Below are 21610 nucleotides of genomic sequence, written 5' to 3' on the forward strand. Positions count from 1 at the left end.
CCTCAAACTGATATCTGGATACGCCTAGTGACATATATGTGAAGGAATACTTTTACACCAGGAGTCAGGAACACTAGCACCTGCCAGGACCCCTGAGTGCACCCACTAAGACCTCTGCGGCCAGGAAGTGGAAAGTTGGCAAACGTATCTGCCAACTTCCTGCTTCCTAGTTCAGAAGTAAGCAGAAGCAGCCACATGTGTTCAGCAGAAGCAGCCACAGTTGGTAGGTGGGTGCATGGGCAGGTGAGTGTGTAGGGGGGAAAGCAGGAGAACTGTCACATAGCAGCCAGCGGGCAGGGGGAGGTAGCAGGCAGAAGGGGCAGGGAGGAGAAGGAAATAACAAGCGGGGGGAGAAGGAAGAATGAGGGGGAGCAGGAAAAAAGCAAATTGAGGGAGTGGAAGCAAGAAAAGAGGGAATCCATGGAAGGGGAGCAAGGAAAGAGAAAATCCAAGGAGCAGGGAGCAAAAAGAGAGAAAATACATGGAGCATGCACCCACGGTCCCAGGAAAAAAAAGGATAAATGTGTCCACAGACCTCAAAAGGTTGCCTACCCCTGCTCTATATAAATGTAATGAGAATGCTTTAACTACAATAATATCTTAACCCAGCAACTATTTTCCCCTGATTATCAGATTCCTTGCCCATCTGATGTACTCCTCTACCTCACTCAGTCCATCCTTTCCAGACCCCTGTTCTTGTTTCTCTTTTATCTTTATATATCTTATTATCTACCATCTCACCTTATTGAAGTTTCAATAATTCTGCAATGGTCCAAGATTGTAACAACAGGGACATAACATAATTACTAGAAGCCTCTTTTGTTCCCATCTAAAGGGAAACTATATGCTTTTCAAGACTTCAACTTGTTTTCCAGATACAATCCTTTCTTTATATCCTTCTGACTTTTTTTTAATATGCGTATTACATTTATATCCTGCCTTTTCTCCAAGGAGCCATCTCATTCTCACATCAACCCTATGAGGTAGGTTTGGCTAAAAGCTGATGACTGATCCAAGGCTACCTAGTAAGCTGTCATGGCTGAGGGGGGATTTGAACCTGAGTCTCCTTGGTTCAACACTCTGTTGGTATGGATAATGAAAGATCTTAATACATTACTGATGTGGAAAAAAGGAATAACATTTGGTCTTCCCTCCTTCATAACATGTAGGTATATATATTTTTCAAGGTATACCTTTGTTGTAATGAAAAACACAGTAAGGAGACACAACCTCTCAATATATTTATTTATTTATTTATTTATTTATTGCATTTATATCCCGCCTTTTTTCCTCTTGCAAGGAACCCAAGGCGGCTTACATTATCCTCCTCTCTGTTTTATCCTCACAACAACAACCCTGTGAGGTGGGTTGGGCTGAGAGTCTGTGACTGGCCCAAAGTCACCCAGTGAGCTTCCATGGCCAAGTGGGGACTAGAACCTGGATCTCCCGGTTCCCAGTCCGTCACTCTCACCACTACACTACACTGGCTCTCTAATATAATTCGTATATCAGCAGTGCAACCCCATATATGTGTACTCAGAAGTAAGCCTCATTGTGTTGAATTGGACTTACTCATAGCTACGTTTGTCTAGAATTCCAGCCTAATTCAACAATGTGGAATATTTAAAATCTTCCAATAAAAGAAGTTACCATACTATTGGTCTAGTAAAAAGAAACATACAATAAGCAATTGGGAAGTGTTTAGAGGTTTTATACATAGGAGGTGGAAACGGAAACCGTGAGTGCGTTATAGCAGGTCTGTAGCAGGGTGCCCTACTCCCAGTCCACTTAGAGAAGAATCTGTGGTCCCTGGGAGAGCATCCCAGGTACCATAGGATTGCTTGGAATCCCCCTTCTGGAGTTGGAGACAGTACTTTGACCTGATTTGACCCTCTCTTCTGCCCCTTCACAGCCAGTGCAAAAAGAACCATGCCAACTGCCCTCCGAGGTTGGAAAAGCAACCTTGGAGGAGGGGAACGGGGGCGTTCCGGTGGGAGGGGAAGGTTTACAAAAACAAACTTTTTTTCTCAAACAGACTTGGTTATGCGTAGTAGACCCTTTGAAATAAATGGAACTTTGGTTAGTCATGACAAGTTCCATCATTTCAGTGGCTCTACTCTAAGCATAACTAAGTCTGGATCCAGCCCAATGACAGTGACCATCCTATCCTCACCCATGGTTGTTCAGAAAAATAAGGTGTACATTCAAGTTCTTGTAGGACAAGATGATAGTGCTACTACAGAGGAATCTGCATACAAGGCAAAGGTTTCTGTACTTCACGGATCCCAGAACTACAGCAGACACTCTCCCTAGCCCCTTCACATGGTCATATAACTTCAGATTACAGGCCAGAAATTACAGGATGTGTGTGTGTGTGTGTGTGTGTGTTTGTTTGTTTGTTTGAAGCTTATAACCCACTTTGACAGGATCCTAAAAATAGTTCATAAAAGTATTGCAATATAAAAATTAACATGTATTGAAACAATCAACAGAACATTATAAAACATCAGAAGTTGAATTTACTTCATGTAAATATTCTGCAAAGAGCTAAGAAATATATATAAAAAGATTGCTTATCCCTGAACTAAGGGTTGTATCCAGTTAGCCCTTCCTACTGGTTTGAGGATCCTCAGGAGCAGGGGTTTTATTTTTTTTTGGGGGGGGGTTTGCAGAGGGGAGGAGAAAGTCTTGCTGAACAAGCAGAAGTCCAGTTGGGTGATAGTGCATCTCACCCTAGATGTTGCCACCTTAAGTAGCCATGAATTTATGAATGTGTCACAAGCTCATTGTCAAAAGATTTTCAATGTTCTTAAGAGTTCTGTAGCAAGAATTAGTTAAAGGACCCATCCCATTTAACTTTCTTTGTGAGGGGGTATATGTGTGTAGGCATGAGTTTCTCTCTCTCTCTGTTACACGCACGCGTGCGCGCGCGCACACACACACACACACACAGAATTGAAATGAACCTGGAAGGTTGGGTGTTAAATTTATTCTGGCAGTTTACACTGACCTGTACTACGTAAATTGTACAGGACAGTGGCATTTGTGCAATTATGAGGCCTATTATGTGTATAATATAACTGAGCATCCACAATTTCTGTTGATCCTTGTCTTCTCCATACCATAGCATAAATGATAGAATTACCTGTTGTCATGGATATTAAAGAAATAATGGGAATGAGTTGAAATTTATCTGATTCTTGCAGATTCATTCACTCTTTTTGACTGATGATGTAACGTTTTACTTAGAAACTCCACTGTACTTTTTGCCTCTGTCCTCTTGCCTACCTTTATTAACTTAAGTGTTTAAAACAAGATTAGAATTTGCCATCTGTATTTCTGGCATTTCTCTCTCTCAGAAGAGACAGAACAGTGGCTCAGATAAGAAGGAAGTCAGCAAAGTGCTAGTTAATTAACAGTAATTTCAAGGGACAAGACAGGAATATTTCTAAAGTTCAAAAAGGTGAATATTATAACCGAGATAGAGATGTAAAAAGGAAGTAAATATTAGTCCTAAGTTATAACTTGAAACTTAAAATAGTACATGGTTAAAAAATAATGATCAAAGAACCTTTTCAAGTTAGCTACTACATACAAACACATCCCAAAAAGCATATCTGTATAGAGGGAATTCAGAGAGCAGGCAGGTTCTCTCACCAGAACCTCCTAGCTCTTCAAGAACAGCATCAAGGCATACTCCTCTAGTTGTTTTTCAGGCTCCCTGAGCTCACTTTATTCTGTCTCTTTGGGAAATTGCTTTTAAGGGAACTGGTCTTTGGAGAATTGCTAAGTGTGGTGATAGGCTATGATTTGCACACACTGTATTTTTAATATACTCTTTTGAATATAAAAAGTATTTTTTTTAAAGAAACTTATTTCCCAGTACTCTTGATTTCAAATTTTTAATATCGGTACAATCCCAAGAACCCACAAAAGACAGCGTTAAGTCCTTTGTAGATAATTTTCATGCATCCTGGTTTGTTTAGTTAAGAACTGATGTTCTTTGGATGTGAGAACTAATCTGTAAGGTGCAACATTTCCAATGCCTCTCCCCAAACCCCTCTTCTCATACCGGAGGGCAGGTGGAATTGGTAGTCAGGATAATTAGCAGGAGGCCAGTAAGTCAGGCCGATATTTATGGACCCCTGAATGTAACTCTTCACAGTACTGTATCTGTTTGTCAGTAGGAACTATTGTAGGAAAAAGTGAAAGCAAAGCCCTGCTTCTTTCATGGTCTCTGCCACATGGAAATGAACTCTGAACTCGTGCCAAAATGTCTGGATATAAATGTTAAAAACTTTTAATTATGTAGCACTTGCAAATCACATTCGAGATTTATTTTCCTATGATGCAAGTTCTACAACATTCCTTGTTGTTTAAGGAAGTACCTAAGCTGGGTCCCTGACTTCCATGAAGTTTAATGAAATTATGGATAGTCTTATAACGACAGCGGTATTTTATAACTCCAGTTTAGTAGTACTGCACCAATAGAACAGATGGAGTGACAAAGTTCCATTTCAAAGTATGTATGTTTGCAAGCTATGAATTCTTACCCCAGTCCTTCTTGCTAATAATTCCTGATATTTCTCAGCAGCCTTTTTCTAGTCTCCTAAAATCAAATTACATTAGTAAAGCAGCCTTGAAAATAAATATTATGTGGTTGGGTACTTAGCTAGTTCTCCTCTTGAATTTCTGACTAGCCGACGGATTTTATACTTTTGCCTAAAAGTGCCATCCAGTGCTTGTAGATAACTGTAGAGTGGCAAAACCCAAATATTTTAGTAATACACTGTCTTGTTGCAAATAATTTTCACTTACAGATCATTCCTGGTTTAAGTATATAAAACATTAAGTATATTTCTTCGTAATTTATCATTCCTTCCAATAGTGAAATCAGCTGATTGAGTGATTATCTGTTAGAAGCGAAACAGGGCCACCCAAAAATAAGATAGCAGGTTCTAAATACTTGGGAGACTCCAAGCCCTGCAGAAGCATAGATGTTTGTAAATCAAAAGAAAAAGATCTCTTAAAAAAAAAACCACCGTCTGAAACCTACCTGAAAAGAACATGGTAAGCTTACAGAATGTTGATGGCATTTGATCCTACAGAGAAAAGAAACCGGAAGTATAGGTCTGTCAGTTATGTCTATGGTTGAGAACAGTTGATGTATAGAAACGGTGTGACAGGAAGGATGGGGTAGCAGGGAGAAAGGAAAATAAGAGTAAATTGAGCTGTTAAAAGTCCCTGACAGTTTAAAGCAGGTGTCCTGGAGAGCAGGAATTGAGGTGTATAGTGTGCATTCAGTCTTCAGAACTGTTTTGCCACCACTGTGTAGTTATAAAATGTTCAAGTTTGGGGCTGGCAACCCTCCAGCACTCAATAGCACAGTAGGATTAGGCAGGGAAGGGGGAGCTATCATTCACCCATTCCCCAATCCTGAAACTCGTCCCCCGCTGCTCTTCCTGACGGCCTGAATAGTAGGACCACAAGGCTCCTACTCCAGTCTCCTCTAGGGGTGGACGAAAGTCCCTTACCTGTCCTCGAAGGACGTTCGCGGTGGGGGGGAGGCACTTCGCTGCTCCCCCCGTGAAGTTCCGGCCGGGGGGGGGAGGCTTCCCGCCTCGCCCCAGCCGAAATTCAGGCCGGGGGGGAGGCTTCCCGCCTCGCCCCGGCCGAAATTCAGGCCGGGGAGGAGGCTTCCCGCCTCGCCTGGCCGCGAACGCGAAAGTTTTTTTGTTTTTTTTTAACACCCCCTGATAGGCTGCGTGACGATTCACGTAGCCTATCACGGCTGACTTTGCAAATCTAGCCGTGATAGGCTACGTTAATCGTTACGTAGCCTATCAGGGGGTGTTTTTTTTTTTTTCTTTTATTGCAATGGCGGCGGCAGCAGCCGGTCGAAAGACCGGCTGCCGCTCCCGCCCCGCTCGAACACCCGCCAAACCGCCAGCCGGACCCGCCGCCGGGAGGGACATTCGGCGAAGGGAAGTCCCGTCCCGGGGGCGGTGCGGGGGGGTTCGGAGGATTTCTCCCCGAAACTTGTTTGGGAGGCCGAACACGTTGGCGCTCGGCCCCCCGAAGTTTTGGGGAGAAATTCTCCGCCAACCCTACTCTCCAGGCCAGTTGGAGCCTTGAAGAAGTGCACTCCCTTCTGGGGATGAGGACACACTGCAAGATTGTGTTGCAGGCCCCACTTGTTCTTCTTTATAAAATTTCTTAACCCCTTTTAAAAGCTTAGGGCAGCATTATCTCAGCAAAATAATAGCTAAATATAAATTATAGCAATTTATTTTATCAGTCTTTGCTTAGAATTATTGTGCTGCTTTGTCAAAGCTGCACATCAAAATAATCTCATGTTCAGTGTGAAAAAAAACTGCAGACATGGAACCCACAGTGTTGAAAATGACCAGAAATGATGGATTGAAGAATGTCCTCCCACACCCTAATTATATTTTCTAGGCAGTGTGTTGTAGTCAAATGGTATGCTTATTTTAGCCTACAGTTATATAACTTCAGCTTACATCACTATTGTGACAAATGTACTCTAAATGGTATAATTTTATCAAGCCATTTGAATGACCTGATTGCCAAGTGTCACAAAAGACTATCCCAATAAGGTGCAAACTATTAGTGGCTTTTCCTTTTTAAAGTTTTATGTATACATTGGCATACCCAAGAAACAAGAAATAGACATAAATTAGATTACTTGTCCCTTCTGATATGGTACAGGCTTATTCAATGCATGTCTAAGTATGTGCTGGTGGTTTCAGATTTCAGTAAGTGTTGGCTAGGTGTTGCTTTTATGATGAAAATGTCAACATGGTAACTGTAGGAACAAGTCTCGGCTTGTACCCACCATCCCCTTACCATGTGTAAAATGTAACTTTTGAACAAGGCTGTATTGGCTTGGTCTATATAGGGGATCTCTTTGCCCCTGCAATTTTATCACAAGAATAAAAAGCAGGTAGTATGGATTTCAGGATCAGGGAGATCCCACATACAGGTAAATATGGTCTGCCTTTGCTTGAACTTGACATTACAATCATATCACAGTATACCATCCTTCTGAAGGCAACCAAGGCAGATTACCAAAAATCCATCAAATAAAAACATAGCAAAACACTAAAAGCAATCTTAAAAACCACAATAATTTAAAAAGCCAAATTAAAAAGATGTCTTGACCCTCTTCCTGAATGTAAGGAGAGTGGAGACCATTCAGTGATGCGAGGCAGAAACATTTCCACAGAAAATTTACAAAACAGAAATTTTTTCAGTGCTTTTATTTTCCTGTAGAAATTTTTCCATTTCATAAGTTCCTTAGTAACAATGAATGGATGCCAGTTGCAACTACCATATTAGGCACGCTCGTCGGTTTCAAAAAATGTAATTAATGTTTTTCAGGTTATTATCCTTAGCAAGTATGAGAGAAAATACATATATGTCATCGAAATACATTTATGTCTCAGTGTAAAATGGAACTAATAAGTAGTGACAGTGAAACTGAAGGTGTCCCAACAACCTTAGTGGAAGGGAGTTGAACTCTGTTGAAATAGATAAGTGGTTGTCAGCATACCATGCACAGTTCTTTGTTTTCTCAACCCAATCCACACAGGACATTGGGCAAGGCAGTTGAACCTCTCTTTTGCCTTATGACCTGAGAGTGTATTCCTGAACACACCCAATGCTCCCCCGCATCTGCACATTACAGAAGAAGTTAAGTTGTGGTGGACAAGCTAACTTACTCATCTTCATCACTGAGGGAGTCCCACATAAGTTCCCACAGATCCGTAAGATTCTCTGGAACACAGTGACCCAGTTCACATGATTAAACAACCCACAGTTTGTTCTTGGGTTATAGCTCTAGGTTGTTTCTCCCGCAACAACCCAGAGTTCCGGGTTTGCATGTCAAGGAGAACAACCCAGGGATGGGGTGGTTTAGCAGGCCGGAAGGAGGCGAGTGGTCCAGAGTCAGCTCGCTCGCTCCTACATGCCCCCAGACAAACTATGGTCTGTCTGTGCAAGTTTAATTGTGCAAATCGGGTGAATATGAAAACCACCAGCTTAAGTAATGGCTTGCCCTTCTGTTTTGCCTGTGTAATGCTCTAAAGCATCAATGTATGCTAATGGTGCTGTATAATTAATATCATCACGCACTCTATAAAAACTGTAATAGGATTTTCACCATTAGCTTCTTTGTGGATGCTGAAAACCATATTTGGCCGTAGCATTAAAGGAAGATTTACTCAAAAGTCATGACCTTCAACACTGAGAGAAAAAACGTTGATGGTTGTGGTTCAGAAATTACGCTCTTAGTTTTTGCATAATTTATCGCAGTTTTGCTCTCAAATGTTTTTTTTCCTGGAAATTCTCATTAGACTATGCATAGAAGATCTCAACCTCCTTTGAAAGGAGTGCAACACACATGCGCACCCTCTCATGTACACTCTCTTGGACTGGAAGGCTATTTCAGTCATTGGTTTTTATATTTTGATAGAATATATTGTAGTTCTGATCTCATATTGTATGCATTCAGTTAACAATTTAAGCAGGGGGGAAATCACATTCATTAAAAAAAAATTGCACATCTTAATATATTTCTAGTACAGCCGTATTTAAAAAGTTAATTATAGCTGTAATCCGTTCTGTAAAAATGATTTGGAGTGGCTGTTGAGGCAATTCTGCTGGGTTGCCATAGTGATAGGCCTGAGGTGTATTACCAAGGTAATACGTGTCTAACAAGCTGATGGCCACAATGCTCTCACTGCTTTTGGACTCAGTTACAGAATTCTAGTATAGCTTGGGTTTGCAGTATAGCTTGGAAGATATGAGTTGTTGTGGTGGTGGTGTGGTGGTGGTGGTGATGATGATGATGATGCAAAAATGCAGTCTTGAAATGACTTACACACACACACACACACACACACAGAGCGAGCGAGAGAGAGAGAAATCCATAATTAATATAGCTGAAAAAGCCAAAATCAGGATAAATAATAATCAGCACAATAATGGAAATAAAAACCAAATACCATACAAATAATCTAAAACTAATACAATATGAAAATCACACAGATAACAATTTTATGGAGATGCCAGTTTAGATAATAGTATATTGGAGCCTTTTGGATAATTTTGCAAGGAAAATGTACATTTCAAAGGGGAGTTTCAAAGGTTGCCTAAATGACAATATCAGAAGAGGGAGATTTGCATTTTCTGACATCCTTCCTGTCACAGTTCATGTTGTCCAAGGCATTTTTCAGTGCCTATACATCTATACCAGGGTACTTGAATCATTTCCAGTTGTCCTAAGCTAACTCGGTTGGCTAATAAGTTGGAGTAGTAGATGGTACTGTGTAATGAGTTTTTCTGTCAAAAATAATTATAGGTACTCCCCTGAAGTGAATAACTCTTAACAATCTTAAATAGATCAGTTTAAGACAGTAAGTCAGTCTGTCCAAATATTGAATAAGAAAATGGCATGGAACTTAGCAGAGAAGGGTGAAAAGGAACATCAAGAAAGGATGCATCAGGGAAGCAAGAGAATACTGATCGTCATCATTAAATTGAGTTTTGGCAATACTCGGGCAAAGTTCCACTGTGCTTTGCATGGGGGCTCATTCAGATGAGAAATTATAATAGGTTTATTTATTTAATGCCACCTTTCAAAACTGCAATCTTTAAATTTCAAAACTCAGTTTTAAGATTTAAGCAGCTGTGAAACCCAGTATTCCAAATTCTGTCATCAGATGTATGCAAATCAATTGCGCTTGCATGCTTCTGCATACAAGATTAACAGTGCAATCCTGTGCATGTCTACTCAGAAGTAAGGTTCAGTGGGGCTTACTCCCGGGTAAGTGGATACAGGATTGTAGCCTTAGACATCCAAAGAATTTGCAATATTTGGGCAAGGACTGCATAGCCAGTAGGGAACAGGTGAATAAGGGCATAGATAAGAGTTGCTACTCACAATGAACTGTCTTGGCCAGAATAGGTAGATGAAAATTGAAATAGGGCTGCAATCCTGTACCCCGTTTCCTGGAAGTGAGCCCTATTTAATTCAGTGGGACCTTTGAATAGGGATGTATAGGACGGCACTGCATGTTTTTGTATATTCAGTGTCCTTCATTGTTTCCCTTCTTTTCCCTAAGATGCATGTTTTGAAAAATGATATGGTACTCTTCATGGGAGGGGGAGAGATGTGATACAAAGCTGATGTGATTTTAGTATATAGAGTGTTAGGCTTGAACCATGGAGGCCCAAGTCCAAATCTCCACTCAGTTGTGAAGCTCAGTGGGTGACTGGTCACATTCTCTCAGTCCAATGTGCCTCACAAGTGTTGCAGAGAGGCCAAATTGGGTAAGCTGGTGAATACTACCCTTGACAGAAGGCTGGTGAATGAAGGATATAGAAGCAGCCTGTCTTTTAACAAGCTCAGTGATGGTGCCAGAATAAAAGTGGCTGCAGAGTGCATTTTGGGGCTGGAAAGCTGTGTCCTGCATTTAAGATTTCTGAAAGATAAATAATGGTATATTTCATATTAACACTTCCTTCCTAAACATTTTCTCCGAAATAAGTCCTTTTGATTTATGCCTTTGTATTGTGGTACAATCTCTTAGGCTGCAATTAACAGGGAGTAACCTCCATTGAACACAGTGTGGTTTACTTCTGAGTAAACATTTATAGGCTTGCACTGTAAGCAACTGAGACTGCAGTCCTAACAGCTCCGTTAAACTATGGAGGAGAGCTGAGTATCAGTGGCTTGGAAGGGATCTATCACCAGCTACCTTCTATCTACAAAGTTTTCTTTCCCACTCCAATTTTCATCAAAAGAAATAAGCAAACCCAATGGTGGGGCAGTGTCTGTGCTCTCATATAGATGATAATAAAGAAGGGCAGTGAAAATTAACTTTCTTTCAGGTAACCACAGAGGCTCAGCAACAGTGGGGTGGTTTGGGGGAGAGAGCTTTTTGTCCAGGGTATGCTCGTCCTTCCTCTGGAGTCCCCCCTGAAAAAGCTGCTTCCTATGAAGAAAAGCTCACTGCATATGCTCAGAGGCACTTTGTCCTTAGATCTTCCTTCATAAAGAAAGCAAATCAGCCTAAAAATACCCTAATGTTTGAAAACAGAGCTCTATTGTACAACAAGGATTCAATGGTGTGTAAGAGGGATAAGGAGCTGCGTGAGACAGAGATCCCACCACCCCCATCTGACCAGTGGAAACTGTTTTGGTTTCTGAATTTTCAGCTTACACAATCAACGTGCCTTCCTTTTTTCCTCCCTTGGCAAGAATGAAAACTAGAATGAAAGCTGGTATTTTTCAGGATGCCAGATTATGTGCTGGGCTCCACATCTGGCCTTTCATGGTGAACTGACAGGAGGAATATGTTGTGCCTGACTTTGAACTCTTTGCTGTAGAAATGAAACATGAAGCTGACCCAAAAGCAAGTCAGAAACCATTATTTCTCGTCCATTGTGCAAGAACTCCCCTCATTGGGCCTTTGCTTGCTTACTGCTAACCTCTAGTCCATTGCTAACCTATCTTTGATCATGTATGAACACTGCTAATCAATCAAGACAAGGTACTGTGGAACACAGAAAAGGAATGTGAACCAGTGAACAGAGCTACATAGGTCAAGGGTTTCTAAATGGAGGGCATGCTCCCCAGGGACAGCAGTGTGAGAGGGAGGGAGCATGGATTGGCAGTGTGGACTAAAAGAGACTTAACTGAAGCTATGCATGCTGTCTACTTGAGCAAACAGTTTTCAGGTGTTTCCTAACTGAACAGATTTCTTTGCTGACCAAGCTTTTTATGCCGAGTAGCATAGGTTTGACATCCAGATCTCCTCAGTGCCAATAGCATTTGCGGGCTACATCCTGTACTTCCATATTCACTCCCATGTACGTGTTCCTTTATCTTGTCACACTGTCAAATCCATCTTCACAACCTTTTGCCACAAAAGGGCACTTGATTTTGAAATACACAGTTAATTTACTGTAGGTGGGTAGACCAGAAGAAGCCGTATAAGGTGGTTCTGTTTATTTTTGCACTTGTCCTTCTAGGGGCGCATACTCAAAATCACTCAACATAGACTACTTATCACAGCCTTGCCCTTGCCTGGAAGCCACAGGCAACAAGGAACTGCATGCAGGCAAGTGAGCAGGAGGACGGAGGAGGGGCTCAGCACTCCATCTGTCCTTTGTCCAGCATGGGAATCAAGTGGGCTGCAAGAGGAAGGAAGAAATGCAGTGGGCTGTTACAGGGGGGGACAAAGTTCTCTGTCCCTCCTCCGCCAGCCCACAGTAGGCTAAGATTTTTTTTTCAGGCAAGCAACTTTTGTGGGCTTATTTACAAGGCTGTCTCATCACAGAACTATCTGTTGTAATCACAGTCAGAAATAAAAATCCTTCCTTACAGTGCATGTATGTGGATAGAGTGGGGATTCTAATGTATTGATTATTATGTGAACAGAAGCAGGGGATTATAGTTTAAAAAAATATGAAGAGTCCTGCTGGATAAGACCAAAGACCTGTCTAGCCTGCCATTCTGTTCCAATAGTGGACAGCCAGATGCCTATGGGAAGCCACCAGCAGGACACAAATGCAGTTGTTGTTGTTGTTCAGTCGTTCAGTCGTGTCCGACTCTTCGTGACCCCATGGACCATAGCACGCCAGGCCTTCCTGTCCTGCGCTCTCTCCCGGAGCGTGCTCAAGTTCATATTCATTGCATCGGTGATGCTATCTAGCCATCTCATCCTCTGCCGTCCCCTTCTCCTTTTGCCTTCAGTCTTTCCCAGCATCAGGGTCTTTTCCAGGGAGTTTTCTCTTCGCATTAGGTGGCCAAAATATTGGAGCTTCAGCTTCATTATTTGTCCTTCCAATGAGCACTCAGGGTTGATTTCCTTTAGGATTGACTGACTGGACCTCCTTGCAGTCCAGGGGACTCGTAAGAGTCTTCTCCAGCACCACAGTTCGAAAGCATCAATTCTTCGGCACTCAGCCTTCCTTATAGTCCAGCTCTCACAGCCATACATTACTACTGGGAAAACCATAGCTTTGATTAGACGGACCTTTGTCGGCAAGGTGATGTCTCTGCTTCTTACTACAAATGCAGTAGTCTCTTTTGAGGAAGGTGCCTAAGAAATCATAATAGTACCCTCCAACTCGTGTTTCCCAGCAACTGATAGTCAGAGGCATCATGTCTCTGATAGTAGAGGTTGCATATAGCCATCATGACTAGTAGCTATTGATAGCTTTATCCTCCATTAATTTGTCTAATTCCCTTTTAAAGCCATCTGAGTTGGCAGCCATCACTACATAGTTTAACTATGCGTGGTATGAAGTACTTCCACTATTTAATCCAGAATAAAACTGATTTAATCTTCTGTATATGGCATATGAACTGAGTTGACACAGTCCAGTTCAGCATACTCTAAAAATAGAAGCTTGCTGCCATCCATTTCAGCTGCAATCCTATTCACACTTACCTGGGAGTAAATCCCATTAAACTCAGTTTATGGAGTTTAATGGGATTTAAATCCTATGCAATCCTATGCATGTTTAGGCAGAAAAAAAAGTGTGGCTGGCTGGAGAATGCTGGGAGTTGTAAGGCTTTTTTTCTGTCTAAACACACATAGGATTGTGCCCTTAAAGGCATTCACATAATCATTGGTTTAATATAAGTCCTACAACTCCTAGCATTCCATGCTGGCTGGGGAATGCTGAGAGTTGTAGGAATTTTTTTTCTGTCTAAACGTGCATAGGATTGTGACCTTAGTTTCTCATAATAGTTGATCTTTGAGCAATAATATTGATCTCATAATATTGAGGGAAAATATTTAATAGTGGAAATTTTTATAATGAATTGTGTTTCAATCTTGGCATTCTTAAGCTAAGGTTAATTTATTTTAAATGTAAGCTAATTTGAAATGATCCATTGGCAGCTAGCAAGTCTGTTCTTAAAAAAATAGTTTGGCTAGTTTAAAATTGAATGGTGCTTAACAGTTAGACTTTCCCCATACATTCATTCATTCATTGCATTTATACCCCGCCTTTTTTCCTCTTGCAAGGAACCCAAGGCGGCTTACATTATCCTCCTCCTCTCCATTTTATCCTCACAACAACAACCCTGTGAGGTGGGTTGGGCTGAGAGTGTGTGACTGGCCCAAAGTCACCCAGTGAGCTTCCATGGCCAAGTGGGGACTAGAACCCGGATCTCCCAGCTCCTAGTCCAACACTCTTGCCACTACACCATACTGGCTCTCAAAACATCAAGCTTTGTTGTTGCTTGGGGATAAATGCAGCTCTCAGATATTTCATCTAAAAGGGAGAAACAATACTAATGCAGAACTATGTTTGGCAGCTGGTTTGAGCGAGGATGAGAAAGATCCATCTAGGCATCAGTTATGAGAATAACACAATTGCTGCAGTTGAGTATGATCAGCAGGAATCGTATTCATAGTATATTAATCCTGGGTGGATGAACTGTGTGAATTTAGTCTATTCCAGCTTTGTGCACATGGATATGCCATACAGTACCAACATAGGTTGGAGGGCTGAGGGTTGCTGTCACCTCTAAGGAATCCATCTTCCTCACCAGGAAACCAGTTTGTCTGAGTGCTGGGTTTCAGTGTTCATGCCTTGTCCTGGGCCAGAGAAAACGGGTACACCAGCAGAATCCCTAATCTATCATCCTATGATTCTATCTCCCCAGAGCCTATCAGTCCTCCTGTCTGAGGTGATCTAGACAGTGCTGTTGGAAAATCACAGGATGCTTGTCTTGCGGGATTTCAGTAGTAATAAGTATTGGAAAGGCGAGCTCAGGACTTCATGGCCATCATGACAACCTCTTGGGCCATCTCAATACGTTGTTGGCCTGACACATTCTTCAGGACATATTCTTGACCTGGCTCTTCTATTTGATATAATTTATATTTCTCCCTCCCCTCCCTCTCCCTCACGCGCGCACACACACACACACGCACACACATTATTTTTGGTTTGGCAAAGTCCAGGAGTATGAGCCTGAATTCGTGGAAACACTGTAGTATTTTACACACTGTAGTATTTTACATTGTGAATGTATGTGAGAAGCTTGGATAGGGTGTGTGTGTGTGTGTGTGTGTGTGTGTGTGTCTTTTTATATACCTATTTACATACTAGATCACTGAAGAAGACTTTTGGTAAAAACGCATTTGGTTACTTTTGGTATTGAATGAAATGATCATACACTTTGGTTATGCTTCCTTACATTGTATGATGACTGTATGGTTTTAGTCTGTAGATATAAAGTTATATTATCAGGGATTTTTTTGGATATTGTTGATTTTTACCAGTTTACTTATCCCAGTTGATTAGTTGCCCTTAAAGGCAAGCCAGAAGCTTCAGTTAGTACAGAACTTGGCAGCCAGAATTTTCACTGGTTCAGCTAGAGCTATTCATATTAGACCAATTCACTTCTGAGCCCAATTTAAAGTGCTGGTGCTTACATCTAAAGCCCTAACATCTAAAGCTTGGGCCCAAATGCCTGAAGGACCACCTCTTCCCATAGCAACCTCTCAGCATCTTAAGATCTTCTGAAGAGGCCCATCACCATGTACCCTCCTTAGCATAGGTGCGTTATGTATTCACAAGAGAGACAGCCCTTTCTATAGTGATGCCCCGACTCTGGAATGATCTTCCCAAAGAGGCTTGACTGGTACCAACACCAGTCCTCAGATCTGCTCAGGCATTTTAGAGGAAAGTTTGTTCTGTGTGTTTTAGTCTGTTCTGTTTTGCTTAACTGGTTGTATTGTATTATGGATATTTACAGGAAATAAATGTGGACTTGATTCTTTTTAGAATCCATCCACCCACCCTACTGCCCCTGCCAGAATAACTTTAGTTAATGTTTAAGTGTCAGTATATAAGGATATAGTAAAAATACAGTGGTGTATATTTACAGAATTCGACATCCAGGAATTCTTCTCACTCTCTACCCTGAGTAATTTAATGTGTGTCATTGTGGCTGCTGTGAGTTGTGACCAGCTCTTTTCATCAGTTTCTTCCAGAAGACTTTCATTTTGTCTGGATCTTCTGCAAGAAAGGTGCATTGGTGATTATGGTACCTCCCAATTTCAGTTCTGTTTTTTAAGAGCATATTTTAAAGAGACTGCTAAATAAATGTATATTGTTTCTTAATTCACCACTAGTTATGCACCTATTAAACATAGCAGACCTATTAAAACATACCAAACTAGAGTTCTATGTAATAAAGAACTGTCACCCAATCTACATATTGCAGTCCGCATTCTGGCTCAGTTTTCATTTTATTTACCCCCAATGTTAATCTTACCATGCCTATTTGACACTGAACATATTTTGTTCAAATCACACACACACACACACAGCGAGAGCTGGTATTTACCGTGACAAGATAACTTGTTTTCGGTTGTCTTCCCTGAGATTGTTAGAATTTTACCCCAGCCAAACTCTCTTCTTTCTTCATCTTCACACTGTTCCTTCCATCAGTGGGATTATAGTATCCCTGTCTTCATTCTGGTTGTTTCTTTCCTGTCTACAGTTACCTTAATGACTTGGACCGTATAGCAGATTCTGGCTATCTGCCCACCCAACAAGATGTGCTTAGAGTTCGCGTTCCGACTACAGGAATAATTGAATATCCATTTGACTTACAAAGCGTCATTTTCAGGTAGGAAAAAAATGTTGTTTTTTTTTCAATTATTTTATGTGTTACTTCAGCAGTGTGAAATATAGCCAAATTTAATAATAGAAAATACTGTGCAAAGATCTGTCGTCCAATTTCTCAAAAGGTTTTTTTTCCTACGAAAGAGTCTTCTGATTTTCTGTCCCATGCTCAGGGTGCTTTAGGATTTCTTTTTGTGGTGTTTTTGAGCTTACCTTATCATTGTGAGTATGATGTATTTTTTTTTCTTTCTGTTATACATCTCGCCATCACTCTGCAGCCATTCTGGCTGCCCACGCTTCCTAATCTTGAAAAGGAGGCGTTACATCATGATGTCTTTCCCTGGGCTTAAACTTGAAGCGCAAGAAGCCAGGGAGGCTGTAGACTGCCAGAGAGATTATTGTACAGTGATAATAAGACACTTGCACACACTCCTCACCCACCTAGTAACTAAGGTAAGAGCAAGCACACCGCACCCTTCCTAGCAGAATATCACCGAACTGTTCTTTCTCTTTTGAGAAAAAAACAAAAACAAAGACAATTTATTTTCTATAAAATTAAATGAGGGTCGGTGAAAAAATATGGAGCCAATTTTCAGCACAGCCCTAGAAAATATTAGTTTGCAAGGTTTTTTTCCCCCTTCCTTTTTTAAAAAAAATGGAAGCAGTGATTTCCACACAGGTGCAAATTCAGCCAAGCCATTCTCACTCTGAGATCTTCACCACCTCAGAGCAGTAGGAATTGGCTCATAGTTTACATTGTCAAAGACTGGGAGAGAGAGGAGAGAGTGATTTGTTGCTTACTCAACCCCAAAGAAAGAAGTGATGTGCTTTTATTTGTATTAATGTATGAATACAACTTAAATATGAATTGAGCATGAGCACCTATTTTTTTTTAAATGAAAGCCAGTCAGTCTCCATGCATATGCTTGCAAATGTATATAATAGATTGCATCCACTATCCAGCTGCTAATATGAAATACTGCCTGCAAATTCTGCTTCATCTTTCATCTTTAAAGAATAAACTTAAAATAATAACTTGTTAGTGAATAGAAATCTCTGCATTTGTATGTGTTTTACTACCTTATTATGCTGTCATTAGCTGTCCCTATTTAAAATACTTCAAAAGATTATCATAAGCAGCTTGAAAGGGAGCAAACTGTTGAACATGTCAAGCAGAAAGCTTCATCTTTGAATCTTTTTAATTCGTTATAATTAACTATAATGTGCTTATAAAATCTTCTACAAATTTTTTTTTACTGTTTACTTGAACTAAAAGTAATGGATAAGTCCCTTGCTCAGTGATATGTGGGGTACTAACAATTCTTAACAAAAATTGAAATTATGATTGGATACATTAGCCTTCCTAAGTAACATAACATATTGAAATCTTTAATTTCTGTGTGAAATACAAAACAAAACTGGTCTTAGTCAGATGTGTCCGTAATATTTTCCCATCAGCTCTATTCCAATATTCATGTTCTCCCAATTTAGATATTTGTATAGAATTATTTAAAAACGCATTTGGGTTGTTAGCTATCTCTTTTAAAAAAATATATATTTTGCATACTATTTTGGACCATCAGTATTACAGTATTCACACATAACACTAAATCAGGGTCTTACATGCTCATCCCTTCTCCTCTGGTGCAGCAGCAAGGAGGAGTTCAGAAGCTTTCACTTCTTGATTTACCACAATTTGTCATAATATCCAAACCCAGACAAACTGTTGTTAGCCTTAATTATACTTTACTAAAACAAACTAACTTTAAACTGTGGTTTATGAAGCTGGTTTGTTTAGTAAACCATAGTTAACCACAGTTTAGGATTTGTATGTAATGGTAAACTGTGGTTAATTAAGAACTGATGTAGAAGCTTCTGATCACCTTTGCAGATGCACGAGAGGAATGTACATGCCCAAGGCTGACATAGGCTCATCCATGTAGCATTACAGGCAAATGCAGCCATGGAGTGGACAGCATGTAAACTTTCATTCCACACACTCCCCAAGCTTTGTATAGTCACATTACTTGTCAGAATCTTTTATAACCCAACTTTCACTTTTAAAAGATATCTCAAGACCATGCAAGATAGGTCTCGGCATCTGATGACAACTATTTCTATAGACTGAAGATTTAGGTGGACAAAATATTAATGTTCAGAGACTTTAAAAACATAAGGCTGCATCCCTCAGTTACTTACTGTGGAATAATCTCGTTGCAGTTCTATTCAAGTATGTTAGGCTGTTACTCGGTTACTACAGACTGGATGCCTCGTTAGTCTGATTCTCCTCTTGCAATTCACTCATAAAGCAGAACTTATACCTGTTTTCTTTTAAAACTTGAATAGAATGCCAGTGTATAGTTGATGGGATCTGTTGTCATTCAAACTGATTGGCAGAATGTAAATAATATAATACTGCATAAGTATATCTATAATCTCACTTTTAATATCTTGCTTCTTGACCTCTGTTGATTTTGCTAATATTTCAGAATGGTGGATGTGGGGGGCCAGCGATCGGAACGAAGAAAATGGATACACTGCTTTGAAAATGTCACCTCCATTATGTTTCTAGTAGCCCTTAGTGAATATGATCAAGTACTTGTGGAATCAGACAATGAGGTAATCACTGATTAAAAAATGCACTCCTGAGCATAGATGTAATTAAAAATATAAGGCAACTTTTGATTTCATATACATCTCCCATATAAATTTGCTGATATTTCCTCAAGGCGTTCTGAGGATGTGCTGTTGATTATGAGCAGGACCTTTTCCATTGTGGCACCTTTGTTGTGGAACACCCTGCTCAAAGAAGTTTGCCAACATGGTTCTCCCATGTTTGGAAATTGGCTAAGACCTTTTTTTATTTCTTAGCAATTTAGAAGGGCTACTGCTTCTGAGCTGGTTTTGTCGGTTTTGTCTGATGTTTTATGGCATTATAAAATCTCTGTTTATAATCACTCAGTCAAGGTAGAGGGTAGATGCAAAACTTCTCCCTAGAAGAACCTTGTTCAAATGAATGTTATTTCATTTTATATAATAGACACTTTCATAGCACAAGCCACCAGTTGATTGTACCCAAAGTAGTGCTGAAATTACTTCTACTTGTCAAGCTGTCAAGGGAAATAACTCAAAAGAATAAAATGAAATAAATAATGCTAGGCTTGTCACAATCTCAGATTAGGGCCATTTCACATATGCATGCACATCACTTGGTATAATGGAAAATTGTGCCCACCTTCACTGCCACTGCTGTCCTCTCCCCCCGCCCCAGGCCTCTCTGTCATATTCTCACTGGGGATGCTAGGACTTGTAGTCCTGGACCTCAGCTGGGAAGAACAGTCCACTGAGGAGTTGGAGCACCCCTTGCCAACTGTCCTTCCTGCTGCCTCAGATAAGCTTGGTGAACTGCAACATTGACTGAGGGCACAGTCAATGTGCTCTATGGTGAGAAGCATAAACAATGAAAAGTATTCAGTGAACTGTATTCACCTTCAGTTAAACTCAGCACTTGGTTGTTTTACCAGAACTGTTTTGTTTGATTTGTATATCGATGTCAGTTTTCAATACATGTGCTTTTTCTCAGTCTTAGTGATTGAAGTGCCTCTATTCCAGAGAACTAGACCTTTCTCAAAAACTGAATCTGTTCCACTCTTTAGCTTTCAATTAAGTTTCAGTTCAAAGGGAAAACTTATTGAGCGGGAAGGAAAGTATAAGAGAGAGAGAGAGAGAGAGTGTGTGTGTGTGTGTGAATAAACAGTGGAAGAGTTTGGTTCATGCAAATGGCATTCTGGCCCCAAGAGTACATTTTCAGTGAAATCTGAAAACATCTATCTTTATCATTATGAATGAATGCAAGTATAGGGAACATGATAGAGGTGTACAAAATTATGATTGGTGTGAAGAAAGTGGACAGGGAGACGTTTTTCTCCCTTTCTCATAATACTAGAACCTGAGGTCATTCCATTAAGCTGAATAATGGGAGACTCGGGACAGATAAAAGGACGTACTTCTTCACACAGCACATAGTTAAACAATGGAGTTCACTACTACAAAAATCAGTGACAGTCACCAACTTGGATGGTTATAAAAGGGGATTAGACCACTTCATGCACAATAAGGATATCAATGGCTACTAGTCATGATGGCTATATTACTTCCAGATTCTAGATACCAGGTGCCGGAGATCATGAGCAGGAGGGTGCTATTGCACTCATGGCCTATATGTGGGCTTCCCACAGGCAGCTGGTTGGCCACTGTACAAACAACATGCTGGACTAGATAGGCCTTTGGTCTGATTCATCATGGCTCTTCTTAAGTTTGTTTCTTCGTCGTAACATTCCTCAGAGTTACATATTTTTCATTCCTCTTTTAGTTCGTTTCCTAAACATAGTATATGTTCCAGTTTTTTCAGTGGTGGGTGGTTCCTCTGACAGGATGGAAGGTGTTGAACCTGAATGGGGTTTCACTCCTCCTAAAGGAGCAGGTTCATAGCCTGGGGCTTCTCCCAGACCCATCATTGTCACTTGAGGCTCATATGGCCTCGGTGGCACAAAGTGCCTTCTACCAGCTTTGGCTGGTGGCCCAGCATTGCCCCAATCTGGACATATAACCTGGCTTCAGTAGTGTATGCTCTGGTAACCTCCAAGTTAGATTACTGCAATGCACTCAACATTTGGCTGCCTTTGAAGACAGTTTGGAAGCTGTAGCTTGTGTAAAATATGGCAGCCAGATTGATAGAAGGGACCAGGAGGTCTCAACATTTAAAATTAATTCTGGCCCATTTGCACTGGCTTCCTGTACATTTCCAAGCCTCATTTAAGGTGGTGGTTTTGACCTATACAGCCTTACACAGCTCTCAATACCTGACGGAGCACCTCTCCTGGTATGAACCTACTTGTACACTACAATTGTCATCTGAGGGAAGCCTGGA

At 40.7% G+C, this 21610-nt stretch overlaps 1 protein-coding gene across 2 annotated transcripts in view; it reads left to right on the forward strand.

The window, feature by feature from the left end:
* Positions 1-21610, forward strand: part of LOC146352519 (guanine nucleotide-binding protein G(q) subunit alpha) — a 122801-nt gene that overhangs the window by 85227 nt on the left and 15964 nt on the right. For both annotated transcript variants that reach the window (XM_084834251.1, XM_084834252.1), the window contains exons 4-5: positions 16556-16684; positions 19170-19299. In XM_084834251.1, coding sequence (XP_084690377.1) covers positions 16556-16684; positions 19170-19299 — 259 coding nt within the window. The remainder of the gene's footprint in view (positions 1-16555; positions 16685-19169; positions 19300-21610) is intronic.

This window comes from Heloderma suspectum, chromosome 2 (assembly GCF_057233095.1).
Source record: "Heloderma suspectum isolate Gila_16-S chromosome 2, 16-S_ref, whole genome shotgun sequence".
NCBI lineage: Eukaryota > Metazoa > Chordata > Lepidosauria > Squamata > Helodermatidae > Heloderma > Heloderma suspectum.